At 36.3% G+C, this 14,041-nt stretch overlaps 1 protein-coding gene across 2 annotated transcripts in view; it reads right to left on the bottom strand.

The window, feature by feature from the left end:
- Nucleotides 1-14,041, bottom strand: part of Ac76E (adenylate cyclase type 2 Ac76E) — a 303,933-nt gene that overhangs the window by 69,620 nt on the left and 220,272 nt on the right. For both annotated transcript variants that reach the window (XM_089245805.1, XM_089245806.1), the window contains one exon: nt 2,710-2,842. In XM_089245805.1, the coding sequence (XP_089101931.1) occupies nt 2,710-2,842 (133 nt within the window). The remainder of the gene's footprint in view (nt 1-2,709; nt 2,843-14,041) is intronic.

Genomic DNA, 14,041 nt, shown 5'->3' with positions numbered 1-14,041 from the left:
CGACGAAAAGCTTACGTAGTTACAGAAATAATCGAAATGGTGAAGAATAAAAACCTTAAATAAAAAAATGTATTCCATAATTGGTGAAGGAAGCATATGCAGTCGAAGCCCATTTTAACGAATACCGTTATAGCGAAAATCTCGTTTTAAACGACAGTTTTTTAATCCCCCAGATGAGTTTAGATAGGAACAATGCAAAAACCTGGAATTTCTTTATAACTAAATTCGTTGGTCTCTTGCACCTCGTTATAATGGGATTCGACTAACTTCAAAATTACTTTAAGAAAACATTTCAAAACTAACGAAAGAAGTAATTTTATTATTACTCAAAGAAATAATGAACTGATGAAAAAAAAATTTCAGAATGATTGAAAGAAATGATTTTTCAGAATCATTGGAAATTCATATTTGACGGAAAAATAATAATTTCAGACTTGATGAAAATTGATATGAAATGAAAAAATATAACCTCAAAATAAAGTTCTACAGTAACATATTGGGCTTCGTATTTGATTCAGAGCCCTAGGCCCCGTTAGGCTCACCCTTTAAGACGTCGCAGTCTGAATCTAGATACCACAGTATGACTTGTTTACCCCTCGGGCTTCTTGGAAACTATTTTTTGGCCTGCAATGTCTGAAATGTCGAAGTCCCCCTGATCTAAGATATACCCTAATGAGAACTGTTACAAGTTTAAAAAAATAATATTGTAAACAGTATTTTTTTCGAGCTTTTTTTACCGAACTATCTACCAAAACCAATTGGTAAAAAAGACAGTTTTTTTTGTTCCTACCAGTTATTGAAAAATTATTTATGTTTGCTTATAATCATCATGTTAGCTAGCTGATCATCATTTGATTTATTTTTAATAAATGATTATTAATCATTTTTATATATTAATCAGCTTATATTATTGATCTTGATTGATTCTAATTCCTATTTCACGATAAATTCTGTGAATAAAACCGTGATCACACCATAAAAGTTCAATAAAAGATCTTTCACAAAAGGTTATTATTGGTTACATTGGCATGCTTATTGCTTTCATTTTCCAAGTTTTATCAAAGCACTTTTACAAAACTTTTGCAGTCCGGCCTAAGGCAAAACGTGTTCCAAAATATTTATTCCAAAACAATATAACTATACTTATATTGTACAACATTATACTTATTACTTGGTTTTTACCAGCTCAATTCTGTAGATTTTAGGTTGTACTGATGCCTAGCCTTTTTCTGCAGCATATATGTGAAGTAAAACGAAGTACAATACAAATTTGACCATGAGTCCTGTTTTCCGTACCGATGTTCGTTTGAAAATCTGTTGAATCTGTTAACCCTAAAGCCAGTACTACATTATAAAAATCTGATAAAAGATGTTTTACAAAACTTGAAAAAAAATACAAATACGAATACAAAGCCACAACAGGCAAAACGCCCAACGAGGTGACTGAGAAAAAGATGCCCATAACAAGTATGGATGTCTATATTACTAAAATAAAGCAACCCAATTGAAAAATGCAATCAAAAAAATTATAAACAATATATAAAGTATATAAACATGATAAAATATTATTGATAAACAACCAACAAGCCTATTGGTTACATTCGATCGAATGTAACCGATACGCTTATTGGTTGCATTTGTGATGTTTTACAAAAGAAACTTTTCTAAAACTTTTATAGTGCAATTCCGGTTTGATATTTATACAAATTTTCCTTGATTTCATTCGAAAATGAAAGAAAGCTTTCTTATTTATTCCCCCAGAACTTAGTTGTTTAAGGGTCTCTTCATTTTAACATGGTGTAAAACTACGCTCTAGTGGAAATATCATGAAAAATATTGTTTAACCATTGATTTATTTCAAAAATTTACTACACATATTTTTGATTGTATACGCTTTCCTATGCTAAAGTTTCACATATTTCTAATATTTAATTTTTCGTAATTTTTCAACAAAAAAAAAATACATTAATAATATTATTTCGCGCATAATAAAATACCATGGCATCAATGTAATTGGTTCAAAATAAAGGAAAACTATTCAGTTCATAAAATGACGAAAAAGATTTGAGATTTATCATCAAATACATGGATTATAAATAATTAGTTTTGAAATTTGAAACTTAATTTTAAATAAGAGCGAGTCAATGCTATCTCAATCTTTTTCATGGTTATATGAACTGAGCATTTCTTTATTTTACATCAATTTTTATTCAATTACATTGATGGCATGCATTTTTTATCATACGCGCAAAATGTTATTAATGGATTTTTTTGAAAATTGGCGAAAAAAATTAAATATTAAAAGTATGTAAAATTTCGTATTGGCATAAGGTAGCATATAAAATCAAAAATACTTGTAAAAATTTTGAAATAAATCAATAGATATATAATTATCAATATGGTTAATTAATGCTTTTGATGATATTTCTACTAGAGTATAGGTTTTCCACCGTGTAAAAAGGCAGGAGAACCCTTAAAAGAAAATCTTTTACAGGATTTTTATAAAAGATCAAAGATGAAAAAGTTTGTGCAATTGAAATCCGAAAATCTTTGAAAAAACTTTTTTCTCAAAAATAATTTATTGGGTTTTTTTCCCCCACAATGAATGAATTGGTTTTTCCTCTCCCCTCGAACCAATGTTCAAAATCTCATTGTTTTGAAAAATTAATTTAGTTCTCTATAAGAAGTACAAGAGAGAACAACAGTTACCTTCGGAGGAGCTATAAGAAATGTTTCAACTTGATGGTCCGATAGATACTGATCTCTGGTCTGACCGTAACCGGGTTCTGCCTCGAACTGGTCATCTAGTTGCTGGAGGGTTGCTTTGGTCACGTGAACTTTACTGTTAGTGGAAAAGAAATAAAATAATTAATTCAAAACCTGAAAATCTAAAAAAATTTCTAAAAACCTGATAGACAAAAAATAGAAGCCTGAATTATATCAGTGAGCACAGTGGTACCTCGGGTAACGAAGATAATTCGTTCTGGAATCACATTCGTTAGCCGCAACACGATTTTCCGCAGTTTTCCACGGAAAATCATTTAATTCATTCTACGATCTGCTCCCGATTTTAAAGTAACTATCATAAAACGTTAACTAGGGAAGTGCATGAGCCGTGAGTCGCCAGTTTTGACAAAAGTGATCTCGATGGTAATGTCTTGTCGTGGGTAGTAAAAAAACGTCGATGGAACTACCAGTAAAAGTTGCTCCGTTTACGAGATAGAGGTCAATTTATCTCACTAATTTACGGGATGCATGGCTAACTCGTCACTATAATTAATTATAGGGCTACAATTAATTATCATAATCTAATTTATAAGGTAAATTTTGAAAATAATCTCAATTCCTGACTTGAATAAAAAATGAAAATTCAAGTTATAGCTTTGTTGGTAATATATGGGGAGAAAATTAGCAGGGCTAATAAAACTAACGGAAAATACGGGAATGTCCCGAAAAATAAGTCATATGGATATGATTAAATACAAAAATACAAATACAACGCCACAACAGACAAAATGCCCAACGAGGTGGTTGAGGAAAAAGATGCCCATAAAAATATGGATGCCATATATTTCAAAAATATAGCAACCCAATTAAAAATGCAATAAACACAAATTATAAACAATATATACACATGATAAAAAATTATAAAATGCCCATAAAGAATACTCATGGTTGTCTTATTCTAAGAATGGATAGCTTCTCGATTTACCCCAACATGTTTATCGTATTTCTTTTTAAACGTGTCAATTGTGTTACAATTTACTACCTCCTGGGGTAAGCTATTCCATTTATTGACAACTCTATTAGAGAAAAATTCCCTGCGACACCATAACCTTGCATTGTCCCTCACCAATCGATACTGGTGTCCCCTTGTAAAAGCAGTCGATTGGCGGTGTACTAAAAGTTCATGGTCCATCCTATCCATCCCATTGAAAATTTTGAACACTTCGATCATATCTCCTCGACACCTGCGTTCATCCAATGTAAACATATTCAAAAAATGAAGTTTCTCTTCATAACTCAAAACCCCGGGTGCCAATAAGGACACGCGTAGCTCTTCTCTGCACCCCTTCAACCAAGTCTATGTCCCTCTGTAGGTATGGTCTCCAAAACCTTACAGCATACTCCAGTCCAGGACGAACTAAGCCTCGAAAAAGCGGAAGAATGACTTTAGGAGAACGCGAAGAGACCTTTTTGAAAATGAGACCAAGCATTCTATTCGATTTTTTGACAACCGCTGAACAATGTTCAGAAAACTTAAGTCGCTCGTCAATGAGAATTCCCAAATCGGTGACCCTAGTTGCATCCGGGATAGTGACACCATTCAACTCGTAAGAGAACCGTGGGTTGTTCGAACCAAAATGAGCGACAATGTCAAAGTATATATATTTGACAGGGATGCCAAATCAGGGGTAAGGCCGGCATTACACTATAAAAGTTTGATAAAGTTCTTTTTATAAAACTTGAAAAAGGCAGCCAATAAGATCATCAGCTGAATTTTCTCGGATGTAACCTACATGCTTATTGGTTGAATTTTTAAAGTTTTATAAGCGGGATTTTATCAAAATTGAAAAGTGCAACCAATAATCGTACCGGTTATATTCGCGCAAATGTAAGCAATAGTCTTATTGGCTGCATTTTTAAATTTTTATAAAAAAAACTTTTATCAAACTTCCATAGTGTGATCCCGGCCTAAGGAAGAGAAGCTAATTGCAGAGACAATCGGGAAAAAATATTTTATCCGTAAAATTCATACTATGGATGTATCGGATGTAATAACTTGCAGATAAAATTGTAATTTTTGACGCCTTGTATCTAATTGGGAACGCAATCAGTTAAACACTTCACACGTATAAGCTTTTGGCAAGAAATTTGGATTAGCTGTATTTGACGAATCGGCAATAAATCTGGTAACCTTGTCCTAGCTTTGCCGCACGTTAGAAAAAGGACAAAGGGAGAAAGAACAAAAAAATATAAAAAAGAAATGTTTAATATAGAGATGAAGTAGGTCCGAGAGTTTTTAGAGTCCTCTTTTCGCCCTCACCCGACGTGTTCTCGTTCACTCTTACATGCATATAGTAGAACTCACATGTATAGTTTACATGCGTGGAAAAATACCATTAACAGGTGTATAGAAAGAAAGGAGGGAAAGAAAAAAATAACTTGCGTAGATAGGGTTACTATAAAGCTGCGCGATGGTGAAGACAGAGGAAAGAAAACACAGAAAACTTGACGGAATTTATTCCACTGGTGATTGGACGTAACATTACTCCCGTGATCGTAAAGAAGTTAAAAAAATGAATAAGTGTCTGTTTGCGCAGAAATGAAGCCCACAGGGTAAAAAGTTCAAAGACGAAGTTGCCGTATTTCACCATATTAAGTTATGGAAGAGACGAATTTGTGCGAGTTTTCCGGGGTCATTTTACTGATGCGGCTTATACATCGGAATTTCATCCCTGCTGCGGCCCAGGACGCTGCGCCTGACGATTATGTTGCCCCCCCCCTTTTTTTAATTAAATCGAGTTGTCAATCAAAATGGCCGCTGTGGTAGTCGAGTGGTCATAGTGTAGGACTCGCAACGCGAGTACCCGGATTCAAATCCCACCAATGCCACAGTGGTGGTCGGCTGAAGTTGGTTGCCTGTGGTTACCCAACTTCAAGGCACACGAATGCGAGCCGATCTCCACACATTAAAAGGTCTCGCCACAGAGAGCAACATTCCTACATGCGGTACAATATTCAATTGTTACAATTCACTCATAGATGGCAGCACTGAAATTCCATCGCACGACCCCACGAGATACCGCACTCACACTGTTAGGTACCTGCCCATACTCCTGGCACAACTCAATCGGTAGTAAATTGCCCATGGTGATAGACCGCAGTTGTCCTCAGTTTGAATTGAATGAATGCCAACCAGAACGACGATAGATGGCGCTATAGAGGAACGAAACCGGTAACTAACAATCGAAACTTCATGGGAAAAGTAAAACATGTATTACAGCGTAATAAAAATTGTTTTACGATTCTCCGTTCCATGTATTTTTTGTGCGATGAAATGCAATAGCCCAGCTGGGAGAATCCATTCGAGAGTGATGGTTAATTTATAGAAACGGATTTCATTATAGAACGGTATCATAAAAGTACATCTTCCCCGGAGGGGGACGGTCTAAACTTTTTCAGAATAGAAAAGCGGGGGGGGGGGAACAAAAGTATTGTACCCGTAATTCTTTTGGGGAATCCATTGAATATGAGTTTCACGATCGCAGAAGTCAGTTCGGAACTGAAAATAAAATGGGTTCCTTTTATGTTCTTCTGATAGTCTATTTCAGATCGAAGAAAAATTTATAAATATATCTTGACCAAGAATATATATATTTTTTTTCGTCTCCTACCGGTGGTTTATTCTTTTTTTTGGTTTTACCGCACGTGCTAACATTACTTATATTCCAGCCCCACACACACATACCGAATACCAGAAAATGGTTCTGGATGTAAAGGTTTAAGAGTCGGATCACGATCCATGGAATGGCTTGAAAAGACGGCGCGTTAGAACTTCTATTTTCTTCTTAAGCTTCTTCTATATAAATCCGGAAGTTTTAATGTTCGTCTCTAAACTTTGTACGAGGTTTACCTGTCTCTGAACTTTTAACTGCTTGCGCTGGAAGGAACTGCACATTCCAGAGAAACACTGTAGTTTATATAGTAATGTTACCAAAATCACCTGGAGTGTGGAGTTTGGATAAGAGACAAGTTACAGCCAGTCACTAAATATTTAAAGGCGCTAGAGAAAGCAGCTTTTTTTAATTTCTTTTTTTCCCACGCGGAATACCTGAACTTAAAACTTGAAACTTCCACGGAGCACTCCAATTGAGATTTTAAAAATTACACTTTTAATTATTTAATTAATAATCATGAATTTTTTATTGCCATTAATTATTAATCACACAAAGCAATTTTTCGCTACAGTAGAGTCGCGAAGCTTCGTGGTTCCGTATAATCCGAGGGGCTCTGATTATTCGAAATTCCTTTTTCAAAGTCTCTTTGTTTCCCGCCAATAATGAACCCCGTTTAATTTTTCTTACTACTACTAAACCACACATGCACCTCGTCCATATCCCCCTGCGGAACTTCTAACGAATTGGTACGTGTTGGAATTATGAAAATGTACGTGTTGTGAAAATAACGGGAAGTTTGTTTCAGTGTAATGCTTGTTGTAGTGCTGCCATCTATTTTTCGAACCATGAGTGAAGTGTAAGGATTGAAGATGAAGATTTGTACCGTTGTAGGCCCGTTGCCCTCTGTGGCAAGAATTTTATCATTTTTCTTTCGAAATATGAGTAATTTGAGTCTTAGAAGAGAGGGAGAGATGTCTTAATTCCTGAACCAGGCAGGTCTTTCGGTCAGAAATTATCACAAGCGCCGTCCCTTCCCCTCTGTAGTAAATTTATAGTTTAAAAAATTCCTATTTTTGGGCCTTTATGCTCTCGAGTCCCTATCGGTCTCACTTATAAAGAGGCCAACAGTGTTGGCAGTTGTGTAATGAATTGAGAACAGAACGAGTAAGGTCGGGATTACACCATAAAAGTTGGTTAAAAGTTCTTTTAAAAAAATCTTCAAAAATACAACCAATAAGCTTATCGGATCGGATAAGCGCTCGAATGTAACCGATAAATTTATTGGTTGCATTTTTCAAGTTTTACAAAACTGAAACGTTAATAGTGAAATCCCGGAAAATCCGGAATTAAGATTAAATTCACGACGTATAATATAATATTATGGTAACTTTGACTTCATCATAATTAATTATAGTCATATGAACATATTCATCCCACATATTTGTCGAACCTATACGTTGGGAATATTTTACCCAATGCGACTTGCAGTAACCTTCAATTTACCGTCATTGGCGATTTTCCAGACATCTTAGTGATAGGTGATGCCTTTACTTGCCTTTGACATACTTTATGACTGTAATTGGCAACTTTGCTTTCCTTTGACTATTTTTTGTTGGCTGTGATTGGCTTTTGGCAATTTTTTGCGTGTAATTGACGTTTGACAATTTTATTGTCAATGATCGGATTTTGGAAGTTTTTTTTTAGCTGTAATTCTGCAACTTTGCTTGTTTTTGACAATTATTTTTGCTGGGATTGGCAACTTTAACAATCTTTTTTGCTCCAATTCCTAACTTTACTTGAAATTTTTTGTGGTAATTAATAATATCCTGTATTTTTATGAAAGAAATACAGTGAGCCGTGACATTTATCGTGTTCTATGTATTGATAATTTTCTAGCGGAACACCTTTAGCAGAGCGAATGTAACCTGTTGGCGCATTTAATCACTTTTCGGATTGCGCATATTCTTGACACCCATAATCCATTATCTGGATTAAATTTTTATTGTGTTTTCGTTACACATGCAATGTCTCGTTATGGGCCCTAATGTAATTCCTTAGTTTAGCTTGAGCAACTTGAAAACCAACCCAATTATGGAGTTAGTTGAACCTTAATCTAGGTCCACACCGGCCGCGCTACACGATTCTGAGCTGCGCAAAACCGGTTTTGGAGAATCGGCACGCAAAATCGACCATTGAAATTGAGCAACCAATCGACCAACGGGGAATGTCTCCTACCTCGTTCATACGTCACCAGCGCACGACGGGAGATGTGATGCGCTCACTTTTTAGTTTTAGTTTGAATTTGGGTGAATATATAGAAGAGAATTAACAGAATTCAGCTGCTTTTGTCGGTTTTTGGTTTGATGTCCTGTATGGTTTGCCATTCACGGTAATATATAGCTTGTGTGCGTGCGCTCGATCTCGTAAGCTCTCTTTCACTTTCTCCATAAGGGGTTTGCGCCTTCTTAACACACATACGCGCCGGGCCACCCTTATCAGGTACTAAAATTATTTGATGTATTTGCACCGTGTACTTGGCCATTGGAAATTACCGTTGACCCACCCGTCCACGCTGCGCTGGCCAGAATTCAAAACTGGTTTTTCCACGGGTTGAAGCTGCGTAGCGCTGCTGGTGTGCATCCGGTTTGAGGATTCATCAAATTTCCCTTGGTCATATTAGAAAACCATGGCTTATCGTAATATTGCTCTTTAGTCGGCAGGGTAATGATGAAAGGGAGTTTGGTGAGTTACTGCTATATACTCAGTGGAACTCCGGCTCCAATAATCATTGTTTTTAGGCGAGATCACTTTTTGATTTTACTATTGGCGAAAAACAACAATATATTGTTTTATAATCATTTCCTTAAAGTTTCCACAAACTCTTGAGGGGTTTTGTTGACATTTTAATACTCTTTAATGCCAACTTTCTTTTTATTCATAGACTTAAAAATTCGAAACACGGTGGAAGGCATATTTGCGTGTAGTCGCTGGAAAAATTATGAGATGGCTTAGTTGGGCCATGTCCACACTCATATATAAAGTCGCGTAACAAATCGCTCGATTTGTCCAGCGACAAGTCCCAGAACACACAAACCAGAATGCTTTATCCACCATTATCAACATCACAATGAAACTCTTATGTAAGCGGCCAGTAAAGGAAAATTAAAAAAATTAGCTGTTAATCCCTGCATTTTTCATAGGAGTTAAGACTTCCATATTTCCAGTGATTTGCTTTTGTGCAACGCCCTCTGTCGACAAAAATTAGACAAACTTTAGTTATCAAGTTCTTTCTTACCACAAAAAAAACTACTTAAGAATTTATGACTCTCTGTACATTAATCAATCTCCAAAAATTAAGAATGACATGCATATTTACAAACTCAACACAAGTCTCGAAGTACTTAAGCATACAGTCGGCCCTCGGTATATTCGTGGATTTCACATCCACGCGGTCTTTTTCCGAGTTTTCTGTAAAGTACTTTTCAGCGTTAACTCTAGTATTAGAACAATATATTAATTGTACGCATCAAATAAACGTTTTAACCCTTTAAGAGCGGTTTCTAAAATTTTCCTGATCCTCGTTATAACTGCCGCATTCTAAATTGCGTAACCTTCCCAAAAAAAAAAAAAAAAAAAAAATTGCCACGTATTTTAAGAATGTTTTCCGCTTGCGAGCAGTATCTGCTCTCCCCTCCCAAACAAGAAAATTTACTGTGTGGATTTCTAGGAATAGAAATACTTTTTCTGTATCATTTAAAGCAGAGGTCTTCAATCTTTTTCTCCTTGCGAGCACTGCCTAAAAAAAACCCATCAACAAAAGAAGAGCACCCTCACGGCAAGTTTGACATACGAATGCATGAAATCACGATGATTTCAATCCTTGAATGTAGCTGGTACAAGGTGTTTCATTGGAATTTTATCAAGTGCTCGCGAGAACGAAATTGGACACGATCATCGAGCACCCTGGGGGGTTCAAGGAGCACCGTGGTGCTCGCGAGCAACGAGTTGAAGATGCCTGATTTATATACACCGAGCATACATTTCTTTCTCTGTTTTTCTGGCTCCTTATTATCTAACGTTGAACAAGAGCTGACTCCGCCCACTGCAGTTGATTGGTTGGAGGAGGGGGCGCAATGGGAAACATGTATATTGTAAAAACAGCTTCCTTGCGTTTTTTAGAAGACGAAATAACTCGGGGTGACAGAAATAAAGCTGATCAAGTTTTATATCTCGGGATTTCTACTGAAAGGGTTTAAAAACACCCTCTTAAAGGGTTTTCTGGTGCTCCTGGAAATGTTTAAATGCTCCTCTGAAAGTTAAGAACTTGAAAGAAAAATTCGAAATATTGACGATGTTTATCTTCATTGCTGCGGGGATTCTGTTCGCCGTTATTACGTCATCGACGAATCTACAATCAGATACATCGGGGAAAGAACTTGGAATTCGATCAGCCGTTGGTGTTTAGCTACACATGCTATGTATTACATAGACCTGGATCCACACGTCTCTGATCCACAGGCAGAGACTAGACACATTCTTCCTGTAAGTAGAGAAACTGATAGAGGAAAGCCCTGTCATTTCTAATAAATTTACTGGAATGAAGAAACAACTGTATAACAGGCATAATTGCTCATAATGTTCTTTCAGGAAACAACCACTGGGACGCCCCTTTTCACTTCGGCGGGCCAAAGCAGATATAAACGCGGTGCCTAAATAAACAAAAGTTTATGGTTTGTGCTATCCGCTTATTTTCCGTATTTGCGGTGAACCCCGGGACGTAACCCCCGAGAATACCGTGGAACGACTGTATAATAATCGCGTGAAAATATCCACTGATCATTCCAAGATCAAGTTTATCTCCAAAATTCAATTTAAGTTTAAAATCTATACTTTAGTAGAGTTTAAATGTTTATTTTTTTTTCTTCTGTGTAATATTTGTTTAGTCGTAGAATTTGTATATATCCTTTTCTCTATCCCGGAATTCAATTTCCTAACAGAAAAGGATGATCGATTTCCTGTTTTTCCTTTTATTTGACAGCCGTCAATTTGTATATATATATATATATATTGCTGGCAACGAGAACATCCCCCCCCCCACATGATATATATACTGTATAAGGAGGAGAAAAACAAACATCTGACAGGGAGGAAAAATCCTCTTTTTCCTTCAGTACAAAAAGATAATTGCCGTTGTCAGATCATCGTCGTCGAACTCTTCCTTAGAATGCGAACATGAAACAGGTTGGATTATTATTATTATTTTTTGTTTTGCTTTTATTATCACTGTTTCTACTTGCTTCGAGATGCCAGAAGTATTTCGTGCAGCATGTTGGCTTGGCTCAGATTATGCCTGTCAGTATGTCAGCTGGTATATGAATATCGGGAAGAAATCCAGTGTTTTCGATGTGCGTTATGCATCGGCTGAGTGAGTTTCTCTAGGGTATCATTTTTATAATTCAGTGTATTTTGGATTCTAAAAATATTTAAAAATACACTGTCGACGATGATGTGGGAAAAAGAAGAGAAGGAATCCATTTTGACTAGAGTTTCTAAACGAATAATATGCCATACCATCAGAAAAGTGGTTCCCAAAGTGTGATTCGAAGTGAGAGATTCTTCTCCAAAATAAAAAAAGGTCGGAATTATACATTCATTTTTCGCAACGTAAGTAAAAATATCTCAAAATTAAAAAAAAATTCCGTTACTCAACTGAGCTACTAACCATACATATGCCATATGATGTAAATTTATCAATTTCTAGAAATACAATATACTGTATCAAGTTAATACGTATACAGGGTGACAAAAGACAGAATGAAGAGTAATACGTGAATATAAAGGAGAAATGGTCTACGTTTTGTGAACAATATTATTAACGACGGTAGTTTGTTGTTTATGATGTTCTTTTGGTAAAGTCAAATGGCCTCTACTTAGTAGGAAGTTCCGCGTTCTTTCGTTTTCAAGTGTCAGCCAGTAATTACTGTTCAGACTGCTACTGAGCCTGCTGTTTGGCGTGTGTTGAGGAAACAAATGTGTTACAAGCAATACAATAAAATGAATGTAATTCTGATTTCACATGCAAGACGCTAGGCTATGTGGGAAGTTTGAAATTTCATAATGACACAGTTCCGCCAACTGAACATTGAAAAATAATTTGATTCGATTCGAAGCCGACGTTCATACCTAATTAGCACTGGCAGGATTTGCCGCGTCTAGTTTACTATTTTCTCTTATACATAAGGATGAGTCGGGGCTGCATAAAACTGAATACCATTGACTATTAAAACTTTTTTTTTGAAGCCGAGCACATCTCAGGTCTATCGCCATGGGCAATTTGCTACCTAGTGAGTTGTGCCGGAAGTGTACCTAACAGTCTGACTGCGTATCTAGGGTGTTGTGTATGATTTTTTAGTGCTGCCATCTATATCTCAGAAGTGAAGTGAAATGCGAACCGTCATTATGAACACTCGACCACCACAGCGGCTGATTACGAAAACTAAAAGCTATATTGAAACTGGAGTGATATCATTGAATGCACCTGCGCAATGTGCATCTGACGAGACCATTGCTTTCGCGCGATGTGCGTGGCGTACTTTTCTTGAGCGGAAAACAATTTGTTACAAATCAGCTGGGCAGCGGAATCTCGTGGGAAGCATGTTTCAGAAGTTTGTCACTTGGCGATTTTTTTATTCTTTTATTCATTTTTTTTGGCAGAAGATTTTGATATAATATTTCGATTTATGTTAACATTAACTTAATATCTGTAGTGGTCGTGTTTACAGTCTAATTTGCATAAACGCGATAGTTTTGGAAAAGTTAAAGTGTGTTCTAGTAGTACGCAAAATTCTGTTCGCTGTTTGCAACTTTTAGGTGCAATGCGGGACGTGTAAAATGTATGTTGAAAGATCTTAAGTTTTGTCACATCATTTGGTTCCACTGAAAATCCAAACTTAGTGGTTTAAGGGCTGCAATCGCGATAAATTCCGTTTTAGGAGAGTCAGAGAACAGTAGGATACTGTTTCTACTATGGATATTTCCCTCGACAATCCAGCTGGAAATTGCTCGGTGCGAAGGAAAAAAAGGTCACCAGACGCACACTGACACGCAAGAAGGTCGTATTGCCTGTCTAGTGGGATCATCGTGGAATAATCTTCTATGACTTTCTTCCGAAAAGATATTTCTTGCTTTTTGTTTCTGTATCCTTTTTCCCCAAACAATAAATTTCTGGCCAGAACTTTGTTCCCCCACCTAATGTATCAAGAAATAAGAATGTAAACTTCGGTCAGCCGTCGCTGTAGTTCAACCTGCTACTATATAGGCCTGGATCCACCATGTCTTTAATGTAGAGAGTACTCTTTTTCTGTGGATGCGACAAAAAAGTATGTAAGTTATATGCATAGTATATTTTGCAACACAGCCGTCATTATTTAATCTGCAAATCCATGAGGTATTGATGATAAGAATGAGTCATACCTCCTAGTATTTTGTATAAACAATGTGGAAAAGCTTCGGAAAGATTTTTCCTGAATTCTTAATGGAGATTGATTCGCTGATGTAGAGATAAAATAAATTAGAGAATTAATAAATATAGCAATTGAGAAATCGGCAGAGGAGGGATTAATCGAACTGACTGCTCCTGA

The sequence above is a fragment of the Pholcus phalangioides genome, unplaced genomic scaffold (assembly GCF_987345545.1).
Source record: "Pholcus phalangioides strain wild (caught in Gottingen) unplaced genomic scaffold, Ppha-v1.0 ptg000016l_1, whole genome shotgun sequence".
NCBI classification, from domain to species: Eukaryota; Metazoa; Arthropoda; class Arachnida; order Araneae; family Pholcidae; genus Pholcus; species Pholcus phalangioides.
Note: the sequence above shows the minus strand (reverse complement) of the source record. Positions and strands in the feature narration are given on the sequence as shown.